Raw genomic sequence first — 17,620 nt, 5'->3', positions numbered from 1 at the left:
TTCACTCTGGATCTAGATGATTCCACACAAATTTTGACAAGGCATTTATGTTCAAATTGCCAAATAAGTATGTGTGGTAGAACTTATAAAAATAGTCTAAGAAAACCACAGATTGGGAGCCAGGTTATCACCTCCTCAGCAGCCACGCCCTTCTGTGCCTGGGCTTGGAAGCATTTTGGAGAGCTTATCACAAAACTTCTTCACCTAGGCTACATTTTAAAATGTGGTCATTTTTATTTGCTCAGTCTCAGTAAAGGCAAGCACTTTTTGGCCTCTGTCCTGAATAAAAGATGCATGGGAACCTACTAGATTCTACTTAGAGGAAGGAATTGTGACAATCTATTAAAGATTATATAATGCAGGCATCAGCAACACCACTGAGGCAAACAAGGAAATCTAAAGAGAAGTATTATACTGTTTTTATACACAGACACAAATATGTATACGAATATGTGGATATCTGTTTTTTGCCCATATACACACGGTAAAAACAGAATTAGGCTTAAGCTCCTTCTGATTAGAATTAGGTAATTCTAATTTTTATGCTCAACTTCAAACATACTCATGACTTAGGAATATAGTATGAGCCTGTTTGCGATTCAATTAATCAAACTGTCTCTATGTCAGTACATAGGGAGATGTTATACACATGGTCGAGGTTAAACTGAATCATACACACTGATTTCTTGGGTGTGTTTATCATAGTACTTGATTTGAGAGTGACAGGCCACTTATTCTAGGATGTAATCTAAAAGTTTTTTGTATCCTGATGCATGAGGGTAGTATATGGAAGTAGGAAAAGTTTTTGCCATTGTTGACAGTAATCTCCTAAAGGAACTATGTGGAAATGCATACTCGAGAAAATATATGTAAACTTTAAATAGTTTTATTATATCCTCTGGGCAGTCAGTCCAAAAATTCATTTAAAAACTGGGAGTTTAGAAGACAGAAGGTGCCTCCCTAGAGAAGCAATACTATAAATGGTGTTACCTTCTTACTATATTGTAGTTCTCAAAAATGTTGTTTAAGCCATAATGTTAGTAAATTATGGTACAAAAACAAGGGGAGCATGCACACTAACAGTTTCATGTTTAAACCACATTTCTAGAAACATATGTTTTAAAGCAGCCAGCAGAATGGTTGAGTGTCTCTGCAAACCCTCACGCTCACGCTCCCCTTTTCCCCATGAGCAGGACTCCTGGTAGAGGAGTAAGGAAGGGACTCTATACTAGTAGGTCAGAGCTTCTGGCTTCTGGGGCTCCTCAGAATAGGGGGAGGACCAGAAATGGGCTATGTGTTGAACAGATATCTGGCATAGGCACAGGAAGCAGGAGAGACACATGGGTGGGAAAACCTCTTCCATCTAGTAGGAGTGGGCTCTAGCTTAGGGACCCTTCGGTGAATGGCTCCCATGGGGGCAGGGGCCAGGGGCAATGTTTCCAGGCCTTGGCTCACAGATGCAACAGCAGCTCCAGGGCAGTGGCTCTGTTCTCAAAGCATCCTCATAAGAAGAGAGGAGATAGGTGAGAAATGTTCAAATGTCTATCAATAGAAGATACCTAATTTAGACACAATAAATCTGTCTTTAAAAAAATGCTGTATTGATTATATAAACAGTACGGTACAATTTTTCTTACAGCAAACAGGTCTATTTGTGACTTCTTTAAAATATAAATTGACGACTAAATTGATTTTCACGTACTGCTTCAGGCAGACAACTGGCTCTTATTCTAAGTGCACTAAAAAATTAATGCATCTACTAAACTTAGAAGCATTTAATAATGTGCTTTCTTTAAAGGTTAACAGAAGTAGAAGTTGTTATTATATTTTACTCTTATCAACAACTTTAACTAAAAAATGAAAATATAAGGTGAATTAGTCCTTTCATTTTTAAAATATCAGATATTTAATGACTGAATTTATACTGAGTGCTGAGCCTACAAGACCCTGAGAGACTCTGCATCTAATTATATGCAGCAATGTCAGTGAAAGGCCTATATCAAATGCAGGTAAAATGAAAATTTACCCTGTTTCCTCCATGATGCAGCCACCCCAGGATTCTGTGCAGTCACACTCTAGACCAATGAAATAATAAAAAGCAACAGAAGAAAAGAGAAACAACAAAAGTCACATCTTTCATTTGCATTGCAACTCTGGAGATAATTCCTTATTTACCAATTCTGTGTCTTGTAGATACAGAATGTAAAATCCCACCAAACAAAAACTATTTCCATTAAATCAAATTTTCTTTATATCTTTTCCAGAAGTATAGGTTATTTCCTAAGACAACAGCTGACAAGAAATAAAACTATCCCTCCCTTCATATTTGTGACTCAGAAAACTCAATAAAGTTCCTATTTCCAATGTGTAATGGAAAGTAGCCTGGTCGAGAAACAAAAAGCCTGAGTTCTAGTACAAGTTCTACCCAGTGAGAGTCCTGCAGGCAAGTGACTTAGTATTTCTTGGGTCTCCCGTATTCCCACCTGGAAAATGGGGAACAGCCTCTGTGCCTATCTCTCAGAGTGGTTCCGGGGGTTCACATAAGATAAGCTCAGGTGTGCGCTCAGTGAGCTGAAAAGCTCTATTGCACAGATGTAATGAGTCACCAGTGAAACTTCCCCAACAGAGCACCCTGGAGGTTACAGGAGAGAATCCCATTTGCTAGAATCCCAGTGAGGTTCAGCCAGAGATGTGAAGGACCCTCCGCTAAAAGTTTTAGGAAAAGAGAGCATTCTAAAATAAAAGCACAAATAGTCATTTAAACTAAACAACAATCACAAACTCAACATAGATGCCAGAGACTGACATATTGATGTTGTGATGGGCTATGCTTTCCATTTATTTTTTCCTATTCTCTTTCCTATCATAGACAAAGATTTTTAAAAGAGGGACTGCTGAATGGATTTTTTCAAAGTCAAAGTTCAGAACTAATGAACTATCTACCTAAACAAACAATTCATAAAGGACTAAAACATTTTAGGAAGGAACTACTCCAGGCATTGGGCCTGAACCTCTACTTCTCACCCCACCCCTCACCCAATTCGGTAACATCCCTCAGCGGACCCCAGCACTGGCCTCTCCCTGGCCCCAGGGTTCTCAAACAAGGTCAGAAATCTGGCCCTACTCTCCTCTGATTTTCAAGCCATCTCTCCCAGCTGCTGAAACCCAAAATACCTCCTTCAAAGTGTATTATGTGTTTCCTTGGGAAAGCAAATACCCTGAGCAAGATATTAATAAACGAAAGTTTGTGGATATTTGCTAAATGCCACCAGACTTCATATACCCATAAAGTGATGAATTAATATGCCCATAAAGAGAATCGAGAAGACCCTGGATACGTATTTTGTTTCAAGTTTCCATAACACTATGCATTAATGACAATTATTTGATAGTAGTCAAAAAGGCATAAAACGTAGGATAAAGTTACAGAAGAATTTTGTCCTTTTCTTCCTTGGGTTGCTGAGGTGGGCAGGGAGACCTTTACTTTTGGCATCTGATATTTTCACATAGGGGAGCAGACTTTCACTTAAGAGAATAATTTGAAGGAATACCACAGTCTTCCTTTCCACAAGATCGTATGACTTTTCGTGGGTCCTAGGAACTTTTGCCTCATGCCACCACAAAAAAAAAAAAAAAAAAAAAGTATTCAAAATTGTATTTTACTAGTTTGTTAGTCTAAAGAGGAATATAATCTAAGTTGGATTTTACTCTGATTTTTAAAGAAATTGAAATTTTTCATGGACTCCTAAAACCATTGTGGGCCTTGGATACTTTGCCACTGGAAGCTCAGCCCTATCTTTCCATCTTCCTCTCCTCTGATTAATGAAGAGAGTGACACCAGTGGTCACTGGATGCATTTTTCCACTGGATGGGATCTGAGGCCCTGTTTGGACTCCCTCCTGGCACTGCCTGCCCACTAGAGGGCTATCCTCTACCACCTGCTTCCAGGCTTAAAGGGCCCTAGGGAAGGGCCGCCTGGAGGGAAGCTTGTTCTTGAACCTTTCTGATTGGACCACGTGGGTGAGTTCAGTTAGAGGTAGGTAGGTGGGGAAGTTTAATTAGAGTTGGAGCTCCTTTTGACACTAGACCTAAGCTATTTCCTGATTCAGCTATACTATTACTAACTCCACAACGGAACTTTATTGGCACCTAGTGTCTACATTCCACTGCTTAGAATCCAGAGGGTGAGTATTCATCCCCTGCCAAATCTCAACACTCTGCAATGTGAGAAAGAGCTGCTCCTGCTCTGAGAAAATGAGTATGATTTTATGAATTTTTAAGGGGAAATATCTACTACCCAAACAGATTAAGAATTACCTTAAATTGCTCACTTGATAATCTTTTAAGAGGAAAAAGGTATATTACAATTAAACTATAATGAGTTAGGAATGAAAAAAAATTTATTTATTGACTGGACATGCAGTATACAGACAGAATGGCACATGAGAGTGAATAAGAAGGTCAATGTACATACTCGGCTTTCGGCTAGAAGGTTCCCATTGGATTCCAAGGTTTTGAGCCAGGCTCTGCGATAATACTTGTGCCACTGCCATTGGAAGACCATACTGTTTTTCAGAGTTGAAAGTGTGTGGGAGACATTTGAGAGAGTGCACAAAGCTAGTTATTATTTCTTGATCAACATTACATATCATCTCAGTTCCCTAAGTAGAGCCTCACAGCATCAAAAGATGGCATATGCTCCTTATCGCTTCTTTCTTATAGCTGGGCCCAAAAAGCAGAAAGCCTCTCTTACTATGTGGCATCTCTCAGAACTTGATGCTCTCACATGGAAACATAAAACACAAGCCATAAAAGGCTATGCCCTGATTCAACTCACACCAAACCAAGAATAAATTCAACTTACTACAAATATGCCAAGAGAGGTCTTGACTGAATGATGACTATGGGGATAACCTTATAATACATTCTGGCATTAATCAGGGTTTAGAGATAGTTGGTTCAGCTTTTTGGATGCTGTTGCCAACTGGTGTAAGGATTTCCTTGATATAAAGGAAGGTACTGGAATCCAAACAATGAGACTAAGGAAATATTTGTTCCAATGAATTCTACAGAGAGATAGGTAGAAGGCATAAAGATAAAAAACGTACACAGATAGAAAACAAAGATACTGATTAAATATAATCCTAAACTCTTTGATTTAAATGAGTTAAATCTAACATGCATGGGAGAGCATTATAGATTAAAATTATCGGGAAAGGAATAATAAGTTCATAAAAATTTATCTATAGAGGTGAAAAAATCTCTGGACCACTCTTTGGCATGCATTTACCTGATAAACATGAAAAACTATCATTATGAAATGAAGCAATACCTCTTTTTGAACACCAAAAGCCACTTTGGTTTCTATTTACTAATATAAATCACTCATACCTTATCCTCGATGTCACTGTCATTTTAAACAAACCTGAGAAAGATATAAACTAGGCCACAGGGAAGAAAGAGGTCAGATGCAAAGATAAAGCTCTACTTTAAGAAAACTGATCAAATTTACCTCATTCACACCAACTCCCCTTGTGCGAGAACAGACACCTCCAAAGTAACTCAGACTGCTTCTCTTATAGTGGAATGTCACACGCCTAAAGAAAAGGAAGTGCTATCACAAAACCAATGTAGTGACCATCACATGAACTCTCCCAAGACAGGTTTACTCACTCTTCTACACCGAACGCCAAAATCCATCCTCCCTCAAGAAATCAAAAACTACATTTTAAACACCTTTAGATTTATGTGGTCATAAATATCTTGAAATTTGGGTGATGTGAAGCAATCTCAGTTGAGCAACATTAACTGAGCATCTACTAAGCACTGGTTGATTATTATAAACTATAAATGTATAAATTAGTATATATTGCTGATTAGACTGAGAGAAAAAGAAGTAAAGAGCTAAGGTGAGAGACAAGGAAAGAGGACTCTGGTTGGTCTGATTCCAGAATAGAACCTTGGAGAACTGTCTAAAAACAGCTTTTCCATGAGCAGAGAAGGAAACCATTGATTATATTGAAAGAAAGTTTGGTCATCCTTTCCTTTAATGATAAAAATCTCAATTTTATTCAATGGTTCGCCTCAAAAGACTGTATTTCCTGGCCTCTCTTGCAGCTACGTGCAGCATGTGCCCAAGAGCCAGGAAATGATTTGTTGGTAAAATGGATATGTCCAAGCTTTCAGAATATCTGCTTTAAAGGAGCTCACTCAGCTGGAAGGAGGGCTCTTTTGCACTCCTCCCTGCCTGTATTCCTGATGCTTATCATAAAGGCTGGTGCACCAGCAGCCACCTTGAATTATGAGCTGACCTGGAGGATGGAAAGTGTGAAAGTAAGAACGTGCTCTGAAGGTAAATCTTACTACCACGGAACTACCATCCCAGCACCAGACAACTTACCTCCCTGCTACTGAGATAACCAGAGAGAGGACTCAATTCAAGATCAACACACTGAGGTGTAACTTAACAGATATAATTAAGGGGATAAAGATAAATGTCAACACATAGACCGCAGGTACATACGAGATGAGGTGCACAGCATCAGCATGTTGTTTGATACGCTGTCGGTATTTGGAAAATTCATGAAGCATCTGCACAGGGTTGGTGGTGATCTCGATATGATCCTTCTCAGTCCAGGTCTCTACAGCCACCAGGACAACCCTGGTATTGAGCTGCTCCTTGTAAATCTGAGGGTATACAACAGGACAGGTGCAGGAGGAAACACTGGGTCAAACATGCACAATCAGTGATTCAGAGTCAGTGGAAGGACAGGAGGGGAGGTGAGAGGAGAACATGAGGTCACGATTAGCTCATCATAAAGAATCATCTTCCCCTTCTCATTTTCAAGAGCAAAAAGAAAGGAAGAAAGAATAATCACACAACTCAGCCTCTCCTACACTATTTCAATCCCAAAGCGGCACATTTATTGGTCAGGTATCTCACTAGGGGATGGACAGTAGGGATGTCAAGATTCTAAAGTCTGGGCATAAATTCAAAACAGGATTTAGTAAAATCACTCTTCCAAACCTCACAGGAGGTAACAGGTTTGGAGCCTGACCTACTGGCTCTGAGTTAAGTGCAGTATGACCAGTCATTCCTGCAGGACTGGAACGGATCACTAAATCCTTGGACAATCACCAGCAACATGGCTGGCTTGCCCTTGGAGGCCCTGTGACAGGACACGTTAAATAACACTGTGGGGGAATCAAGAGCTGGCTAAAAGAGGAACACAGCACATTCCTATCACCGACTTCCCCCTAACCACAGGGTGGCATCACTCGCAATATTTCAATTGCATCTTTCTGTTCTCTTTCTCTCCAAAAGCTAAACATTTTACACAATTAAGCAATTTTAAAGACCTCTGTCATTTTGTCCTATTTTCAAGTTAATTCAGAAAATAATGGATGATCTTTGAATACATCAAAGAAAGGGAATATCATCGTCCCTAAGTCAATCTGAAGCTATAATGATTTTATAACAAGCGAGTTAAATATGATGTCTTTTAAAAATTAGTTGGTTGGCTTCAGAACCTTATAAGATCACCCAAAATAAAAATTCCACTCTGCAAGATGTGGCTCTATTCAGCCATAGTGGAATGACGGACACAGAGATGCTACCAAGTCAACAGCTTTGGCAACAAAAAAAAGTGTGTTTAATATTCTTTTTTCCATATTCACTTCAGTTTTCCTCTGAGATGACTGCTGACAAGAGCTGAAATTACAGAAGATTAATAAACCAGGTGTAAACTGGCTTTCAGAATTTCAGTCCTAACTCTATATGATACACTGTGTCCATCCACCTGTATTATATCTTTATTCAGCTGTGCCTACAGCTATCATATGTTGTGAGTGATCGAAGGTTTGGGGGACTGTTTCAAAGACAGAAAAGAAGGCAGTTCTTTGGAGAAAATAAGTATCATTTAGATAGTTGGCAATTCATAAAAAGTTTTTTATTTCCCAATTAAGAGGGAACATACAAAAATATCAGATAAAAATAGATTTAATTGAACAAAATAGCACTTTACATTAGAATACAAAGTAGTATGTTATATTTAATCTACAACTAACCAAATTGAACTATGTATTGGAACATAAATAATATTCACATCTGTGGAATTCTACCTAGAGCAGGAAAAAGGAAGAAAATATTAACCATTATTCTTTACAAAATGAGGGGGGGGGAATACCGATATGAACGATTTATAGAGTTAGAAGTCTTTGTAAGGAGATACATATTTTACTGTTTCAAAAAGTTTTATTTTGAGGACTGCACTTAATTCTGTCATCCAGAAATAAAATCTGAAGCATTTACCACTAAGAAAATAAATTTGAGGTTTTTTTTAAAAAAAAAAGCCTTGTATTTCCTATATTCTCCAAACCTACTCCACCTCAATAAATTAGCTCTCTTGCAATATATTTAAGACAATAGGCTCAACTGGTTATCATTAACAGAGTCTCATTCACCAAGTGTAATTGATGCTCTTTTTAGCAGATAATTTTCTCTAGTGTTTTTGGCCTTCTAGACAAAGAGGTCTAGGTATCACTTAGAATAATTATTTAGCCAGATGATCTTAAGTATAGCATTTTTACTTTTGCCCAAGGAAGAATTAAAGTAACAAGGAAATAACAAATATATAAACATTCTGTCTTGGAAAAATAGGTTCAAGAAAACTGGGATACTTACAGAATCCACAAGGTTGACCACGGACTTTGCAAAGTTATTGGTGTGTGCATGAGAAGAGCGATACTTCTTATACTGGAGGGGGAAAGGATAAATCAGTCACTACCAAATCATAACTTACTGGTAAATTTCACAATTCAGTAAAAGCAGACACCTCACAGCAATAGTACAAATGGGGATTAAAAATAGACAATTTAACTTGCGCCATGTTGGATATGGTGGTGTTCTACTTGATTTCTGTTAGGAAGCCAAACTCCATTTAAAACACCTGTACCACCTCCAAGTATGGCAAGAACCTATAGACATCTGTATGAGAAGCTTTACATCTGAGAAATTGTTAATTCAGTCTTAATGTCTACAAAGGCAATCTCTGTTTTCACCGAAACCACCTTTACAGTTTACCTTTGTAAAGGCTAAGCCAAGAAATGTAGTACCAACTGGACACCCTTCTCCCTTGAAACTCAAGATCAGATACAGATCAAGAAAATTTCGTAGGCAGCGCTGTAGATACTGTCTATGACATAGAATGCATATTTTATACATCTAAGTATATTCCCTCAGAAGAATGCCTCCATCAAATGAAGCCTTTTGCTTTTGACCTGTTCCAGTCAGAACAAAGGAGGGACAAGAAGGAAAAATGAAGTACATGTATAGTTTAAGATGGTTTATGGTTATTTATGATTATTTAAGAAAATAAATAAAAATAAGTTAATAGAACAATTCTATAACAACACCCGGAGGGCTAAAGTTTTAACAAAGAATACTGCAGACTGTATCTTTGAGAGGACATTTGAAAACTGAAGTCTAGGGGCACCTGGGTGGCTCAGTGGGTAAGCGTCTCCCTCAGCCTGATTCTCCCCCTCTGCCTCTCTCTCTGCGTCTCTCATGAATAAATAAATAAAATCTTTTAAAAAGACAAACAAAAAAAGAAAACTGAAGTCTATGACAGGGGGATCACACCATCTACTGAGGAAAAAGGAAAACATACTCAAAACTACCAAATCAGATTTGCACCATAAATCTTCAAAATCTACTTTTAATCATAATTATTAAAATTACAATTTTTCATAAAGATTAAAAATGTTCCTACACTGGAAACTCCTGAAATTCCTTTTTTCGCTCCTTTGCCCACTTTCACATTATAAGTTTGTCAGGCTCCCTTCATTTCATTCTCTTCACCCTGGGTACTATGTTTTTTTTAAACAAATAATGTGTCTTCATGTTTACATACTTGATATTTATTTTTTGTAATGCTTTATGCACTGACAACCCATGAAAAAGGAGCAATAAATTAGTACTGTTATTGATAGCATTCACTAATTTATCACCATTTACACTGATAACACTGGCTATAGTGTGAATGCTTGTATCCCCCCAAATTCCTATGTTGAAATCTTAACTCCCAAAATGATCGTTTAGGAGGCGGGACCTTTGGGAAATGCTTTGGTCATGAGGTGGAGCCCTAATGAATGGGACTAGTGCCTCAAAGGAAAGTCCAGAGAGCTCCCTTGCCCCTTCTACTAGATAAAGTGGAGCACAGCCAGGTGCTGGCTATGAATTGAGAAGCAGGTCCTCACCAGAACACAACCATGCTGGCACCATGATCTTGGGCTTATCAGCCCTTATATGGTGAGAAATAAATTTCTATTACTCAAAAGACACCGTCTGCAGTGTTTTGTTATAGCAGCCTGAACGGACTCAGACTTGATGTTATTGCTGCCACCATGTATCATAATCTGATCTAAACTGTCTTCTTGTGTTCTTTTATAGTAAACATCAATCGGTGCATGTAACTGGCCCAAAAATATCAGATTAATCTAAAAATATTAAGGCACTTTAACAGAGTTTTCAAACCTAGCATAAAGAAGTTGTTGTAGATAGATAAGCATTTTAAGTTGTCCAGCAAATTCCACACATTAAAAAATTTCTAAGATATCTTTTAAAGTAAAAGCAAAAGTCTCAACCTTAAGTCCCTTTGGGGTGATGAAAAGGTTAAAAGTCTCGACATTAAGAAGCATACATCATAAAAAGAAAGGAAAAATATTAACTGATACCTATTCTAAGGCGGTGGTCTTATATATCTATTATAATTAACTTAATTTTGCTTCTGAACATTAATTTGTCCATTTTCGAGGCTTCTTTTTGTAGTATAATGATTATGGGAAAACATGACATACATGTTTACAAAATTAATAAAATTAGGTCTTTTTTGAAGTCTATCAAAACGTGATGCTTTTCACTTTTTTCATATTTCATAATTTCCACATTTCTTACTTCCTTTAAAGAAAGCTCCCTCTGGTGTGGGGTAAGTGAATAGAGAGGGTCAAACATGGAAGCAAGAATCCAGGTAAAAGATAATGAAGGCTGGACATCTGCAGAAGTGAGTGGACACACCACGAAGGTAGGGTTCCCAGGACTTGGTGATATATAGGATGTGGAAGGTGAAGAAAGAGAATAATAAAAGGTGACTCCCAGGTCGAACTAGCACAGCTGGGGGAATAGTGGTACCATTTAAAATAATGAGAAAGAGGGACACTGGGTGGCTCAGCGATTGAGCATCTGCCTTGGGCTCAGGGCATGATTCTGGAATCTGGATCGAGTCCCACATCGGGTTCCCTGCAGGGAGCCTGCTTCTCCCTCTGCCTCTGTCTTTGCCTCTCTCTCTGTCTCTTTCATGAATAAATAAATAAGTCTTAAAAAAATAAAATAATAAGAAAGACTAGGCGAAGAGAAGCTTAGGATTTAGGGAATCAAAAGTTCTGATTTAGAAATGTTACACATTATTCAATATTGAAGCCAGAATGCAAGTAGACAGTTGGATATGTTAAGTACTGACTCAGGAGGCTAGAGGCATAAAGTAGAGGGTGATGAAATTGAAATTATGATATATATTTTTTAAGATTGTATTTATTTATTTTGAGGAGGGGAGGGGCAGAGGCCAAGGGAGAGAGAACAGAATCTCCAGCAGACTTCCCACTGAACTTGGAGCCCAACGTGAGGCTCGATCTCACAATCCTGAGATCATGACCCAAGCCGAAACCAAGAGTCACATGCTTAACCGACTGAGCCACCCAGATGTCCTTAAAGTCATGGTATTATTTAAAGATTGAGGAAAAAAAAAATAAAGATGGAGACTGGAAGTGGTCAAGTTGGGGAGTGCTATAGAAAGAAAAGATAGATCAAAGCCAAGCTATGAGCATTCCCCTAATTCTAGAAATCAGAGGCACAAAACTAGGAAGGAACAGCCAGTGAGGAGAGCTGTTGCATCACAGAAGCCAAAAGATGAAGAAAATGTTTCAAATAGGGGAGCGTAATCACCCATGTCCACCACTGCTGAGAAAGCACAAAAGAGGACAACTAGCAACACCCACAAGATTTGTTCACTTGAAGTTCCACTTACTTGAGCAGCTAGGATTTACTAGGATCTATAAGTGTCTCTCTTACAACAAATATTTGCTCCTCACAAGTCTGTGAGGTGGGTTTTATTAGCCCCATTCTAGAATGTGGACAGTGAGGTTCAAAGAGGAAAAAGAAGTCATCCAAGGTCACACAGCTGGAATTCAATGGCCTCCTCTGGGTTGAGATAGGAGATAAACTTTTCCAGTTAACAATTCTTATAAAATAGTTTATGTATATTCCGAATAAATCACAATTCTTGATGAGAACTCAGAGTTTGTTCCCCTGCTTATAAAGTATAGCGGTTTTTAAATAGGGTTCAAATTGAAGAATATTTGAGTTATAACATACTTGTACTCTCTGATGAATATGTAAGGATACAGCAAAAATGTAAGCAAAACTTTTTTCATGCACTTTAAAATATTTCAACCAATTTTCTATTAGAATAGGCTTTTCATATTTATATTTAGCTCAAGTTCAAGTGGCTCAAAGAAATGTTTGCAGACCCTTATCAAGGCTATAATTGGCTCACAAATTAGGTTCCACCAGCCAGCTACCAAGATGCTGTCTACAAAATTGAGGGATTTTCCTTTCCTAATTGAAAGCCACTGATAACATGATGCTTCCTCAAAATAAGGTGTCTGCCTTTTTTTAGGGAGCCAATATTGGGTTACTCTGAATTAAAGAGATTAGCTTGAATGTAAATGTAGGCAAAATGTTTCTATTTCCTGCATGAATGAGAAATAATTTTTCATACAAAGAAAAATGTGCAATCTCCATTTATGATAAAACTTACTTTCACATTTTGTGATCACTGAAAATAATTTACATTTAAAGTGCCAAATTTATTTTTCCTTCCTGAACAATTACAACCCTTAAAGAAATTTGCCTTTTGAAAAAAAATTAAAATTAGAGCTTGATGACAGTTATCAAAACAACTGTGCCGCCTCATCTAGCACAAAGATGGCATGATGAGTCATTTCAAGGATGATCATTCTAAAACCAATAGTAAATCTCCAAGGTATTAAAAAAACAGGTGTTAATTATTCTAGTTCAGTTTTACTTTCAAAATGGGAGTTTCAGTACTCTGATCCATGTTCTGGTTTACTCCTTCTTTGTAGCAATCAAATGCAAAAACAATCTTCATTTTCATAATTTCATATAAAGCACACCTTAAAAGAACTTTTTTCTCGCCTCTCAAAAGAAAAAAATCCTTATAAAATGACACACTTATTTGGAATGTAACCTGGTCTCAAAACAAAAGGAATATTTTGTCCTATTAGCCCAGATGTAGTATTTATTTAAATAGTAGAAATCATCTTATGTAATTTCTTTCCATATTAGGCATTATTACTACTCAAAAATAGAGCTTTCTTTTTTTTTACATTTCTTACTATGTATTCCATCCAAGTTTATCAGTGCAAATTACAGTTCTGTTTTTCTAGTTTCAAAGATAGATGAACATATAAGAACTAGTTCTCATTCAATTTTAATAATAATAATAATAATAATAATAATAATAATAATAATAATATAATTACCAAGGTTTACCATTAACAAACTCAGTAGCATAAAGAAGGTAACTTTATCACAGAATATAAGGTATAATGTGCAGAAAATTTCCTTATACGAAAATGATATTTTAAGTGGGAGGGTGCTATTTTATTATTCATTTAAAAGGATTAAGAAATAAATTTAAAGTATTCAATATTTTTAAAAAATTATCTTTTCCTATTTGTACAGTTACTGACATCTACTCTGATTGATACCATTATGTACATTCCTACCAGAGTATGGTGGAATAGGAGTCGTGGAGATGCAAGTCATGGGCTGGAAAAGTGTTCTATCCATTCCCAGCTCCATGTGAATGTACTTTGTGAATTTAAAGGCATTGCATGTATCATAATTATTCCTTCCACTACCTTAAAAGTATTTGTATAATGGATATGAGAAAAAGCATAAGTGTTTAAAGCCATAGTTTCACAATATGCCACGATGCTAAGGACTGAGAATCAGCTACAAAAAAACCTCAATGCCTCAACCAACAAAAATACTTCAGATGAAAAAATTATCTTGGGGTTTCAAGCAAATTAGTGTCCTTCTGAAACTCCTCGTTTAGCCTTCATTATCTAAAATGGTTGTCTACACATTTGGTTTTCTTTCCTACCAGAGAGGACTTCTCCACTGTTTCTTCTAACAATATGTCAAGCAATATATTTAAAAGCCCCTGGAAAATAAAATAAATCTGCATATAAAATTAGCAGGTATCCTACTGAATAATACTCAACATAACTGAACTAATACTTGGCAATTAATAGAAAATGTCTGCTAATATACAGAGTCAAATAAAAGTATAAAAATAAAATAAGTAAAAAAATTAAGTCACCATATTTTTAAATATATGGTTTCAAGGCCTTTTCTGAATAATTCTACTAATCTTATCCTATCATCTACTAATCTAATTTTGTCTCCTTAAAGTAAAACAAGGACTTAATGATATATGCAAAGCTATCTGAATTTTTGTTGTAATCTTTTATAAGTTTTTCACCCATATCTGACTTTCAAGTATTTCTTAAAAGATTTTCATCTTTCCAGAAATGTAATTCAGTTTTCATAAAAACAACTACTCTTTGTCTTGGTTTATACAATTTCTTAAATTATATAATCACAACAAGAAGTACAACCAGCCTAATACAGTCTGAAAAGTGTAGCAATGGGGTGCGAGAGACCACTCCCAATGGTTCACAGGAGTCCACTGGATGCAACTTTTCCCAACTCCTCATTTAGTGACCTCACTTCAGTAACCTGAAAGCAGCCACGATGGGAGTATCTACACCACAGGTATCAGCAAACATTATAAATCAAGGCTTTTTCCCAGAGAGCTAGGTGTTACACATTTAAGCATACCCCAAGTGTTGGTTATACTAGCAAACAGCCTACTGGACAAGACTTTTTAGAAAGCTCTAGGCTTCAGGCAATCTATAAGAGACACGATTAAGTAAAACATGGTTAAGAAATTTTCTACTCAGGGCGCCTGGGTGGTTGAGTTGGTAGAGCATCTGTCTTCAGCTCCAGTCATGATCCCTGGAGTCCTGGGATGGAGCCCCGTGTCAGGCTCCCCGCTTGCAGGGAGCCTGCTTCTCCCTTTCCCTCTGTCCCTCTCCCTGACTCGTGCTCACTCTCTCTCCCTCTCAAATAAATAAATGAAATCTTTGAGAATAAAAAAGAAAGAAAATGTTTCTACTCTATTCTCAAGAAGGGCAAATGGAGGCAATAATTATTTTTCATGTCTCTTAAATGTTACTGAGATGACCAATTAAATCACAGTTTACTTTAATATAAGTAACACAATATTACTCATCTTTCCAAAATTTAAAGAAGATAAATCATCAAGTATAGTCTCTTTGGATATGCCTTTATTATGCATCTTTACTTCCCATAATTATATCTGCCACAAGTCATAATTAGGAAGAAAAAAACAATGTTCTCAGAACAAAGATGGAATAAAATTGGAAAGTAGTGCCCAAATACGTAGATGAAAAAAGTAGAAAATAAGAATTTTATTTATTTATTTATTTATTTATTTATTTAAAATAAGAATTTTAAAGAAAGGTATGTAAAAGATGTCAAATGAACAGTTAAATCCATTCATTAAAGCCACTAATTAAAAAGAAAGTTTAGAGTTGTGAAAATACTATAAAACCCAATGTTTCCCAACATCATGAAATAAATCAAGTCATTCAATAATTTCAAAGAAATAAAGCATCTAAATATATTGACCCTAATAAGTAATAAATAATGATTAAGTATAAAGTGAAATGTATTCTTCCTTAGGCAAGCTGTCAGGTCTAAAACTCACTGATTCTTTATATTCTTACCGTTTTGTGATCATTAACAATCATAAGTTCCAAATATTTCATTTCTTCAAACACACCACGAGATGGCTGTGGAAAATAAAAATTTAGTCAGAACGGTGGTGGATACATCTCTGATGCTCACTACTAACTTGTAGATCGACTATGAATTTCAAAAGAAATCTTTGCTGCCTACATTATAAACACCCTGGAAGAAACTTGGTCAGCAAAATCAAAGAAAGTGATTGTAAAGTGTGGATAAATACTCAAGTATTCAGAAAAGAATTATATTTGATTATCATTAAAATACTCATCAAGATAGAGAAAAGCCCATGTTATTTTTTAATAGATTTTTTTTCCATTTTTAAGTAATCTCTACACCCAACATGGGGCTCAAATTCATGACCCGAAGATCAAGAGTCACATGTTCTACCAACTGAGCCAGCCAGGCGCCTCCAGCGCATGTTATTTTCATATGTAAAAATATTCTAGAGAAAAATGTACAGTATAATTCTGCTAAAATAAATAAATATCAATTTCTTTGGCATTAAAATATGATAAAAAAGATTCTTATCTACTTAAAACTTCAAAGGAAATCTACTTAAAACTCATTTAATAAGAATAGTACAGTACACGTGGAACAGCTATCAATATAGTCAAAAGAAACATTAACTCAAAGGAGTGAAATTTTAATAATAATGTACTAAATCTTAACCACACAACTTCTCAAAGGAACAAACACTGACAATTACTATTTTCTAAATTCTTCTAAATTTTCATTGTTACTACATAATTTTAAGAGCAAGTGCCAAACATTTTAGTTTTCATTTGGACTTTTTTTGAAACTGGAAAATCAATAATGATGACTCTTTCTTCCTTATGTACTAAGTCCTTGATCAGTTTATATTTGATAAGAGTGGACTGTAGTGAAGTGTCAGAGGCCTATATAAAACTTATTATTACCAACCACATCTTCAAGAGTAAGAAAAAAAAAAACTCTAAGTAGAGAAACAAAATTTATAACCATAATCACCACAATATGAAGATAGGCTCATAAAAGAGAGGACGATTTAACCTGTAACTAAGTTTCTGATGACTGGTAGTCTAATTTTTTCACCAAAAAATACATTCAGCAAAACATTATCTAAAATGTGCAATTTTCAGTATAATTACTCATTAAGTTATCTAGTAAATTACCATGTAATCTATATGCTGTGGAATTAATTCTCGGTTACATAGCATTCACCATGTAATTACGAAACAGTCCCCATCATTACAGCTTTCTAATGTATTATGAAAAAGACTAGGAACATAATTTCAGTTACAAAGCTCCTATACATTTATCAATACATGGGAGCTATACTACAGTTGTTGATTATATAATTACATGATTCTTATTTAGTAACTGTCATGATACTAATGGTCAAATAGATCCTCAGAAAAAATATATCTAGCTTCAAATTCTGGTACAACAGAGCTTTAAATTTGAAAGAAATACAAATAAGCATCATTAGCCAACATTTTAAAACCTAACACTTCCCCTTACTTTTTTGGTTAACAAAAATGTTTCATATGATGTTATATAAGTCATATAAAAAAGTCTGCTGTAGTTTTAATAGAAAAAAATGCACTGCCATCTTCATAAGAAAATGTTTTGAGTATGAAGCTAAAACAATACATTCCTCATATG

General features: G+C 36.1%; 1 protein-coding gene across 3 annotated transcripts in view; it reads right to left on the bottom strand.

Annotated features, from left to right (window-relative positions):
- Nucleotides 1–17,620, bottom strand: part of ADAM23 (ADAM metallopeptidase domain 23) — a 169,343-nt gene that overhangs the window by 43,772 nt on the left and 107,951 nt on the right. For 2 of the 3 annotated variants that reach the window (XM_055345459.1, XM_055345458.1), the window contains exons 9-14: nucleotides 15,955–16,020; nucleotides 8,684–8,755; nucleotides 6,524–6,687; nucleotides 5,513–5,597; nucleotides 4,475–4,565; nucleotides 2,027–2,075 (exon numbers count right to left, since the gene is read on the bottom strand). In XM_055345459.1, the coding sequence (XP_055201434.1) occupies nucleotides 2,027–2,075; nucleotides 4,475–4,565; nucleotides 5,513–5,597; nucleotides 6,524–6,687; nucleotides 8,684–8,755; nucleotides 15,955–16,020 (527 nt within the window). The remainder of the gene's footprint in view (nucleotides 1–2,026; nucleotides 2,076–4,474; nucleotides 4,566–5,512; nucleotides 5,598–6,523; nucleotides 6,688–8,683; nucleotides 8,756–15,954; nucleotides 16,021–17,620) is intronic. The other variant, XM_055345460.1, reaches the window with a different exon arrangement.

The sequence above is a fragment of the Nyctereutes procyonoides genome, unplaced genomic scaffold (assembly GCF_905146905.1).
Source record: "Nyctereutes procyonoides isolate TBG_1078 unplaced genomic scaffold, NYPRO_anot_genome, whole genome shotgun sequence".
Lineage (NCBI taxonomy): Eukaryota > Metazoa > Chordata > Mammalia > Carnivora > Canidae > Nyctereutes > Nyctereutes procyonoides.
Note: the sequence above shows the minus strand (reverse complement) of the source record. Positions and strands in the feature narration are given on the sequence as shown.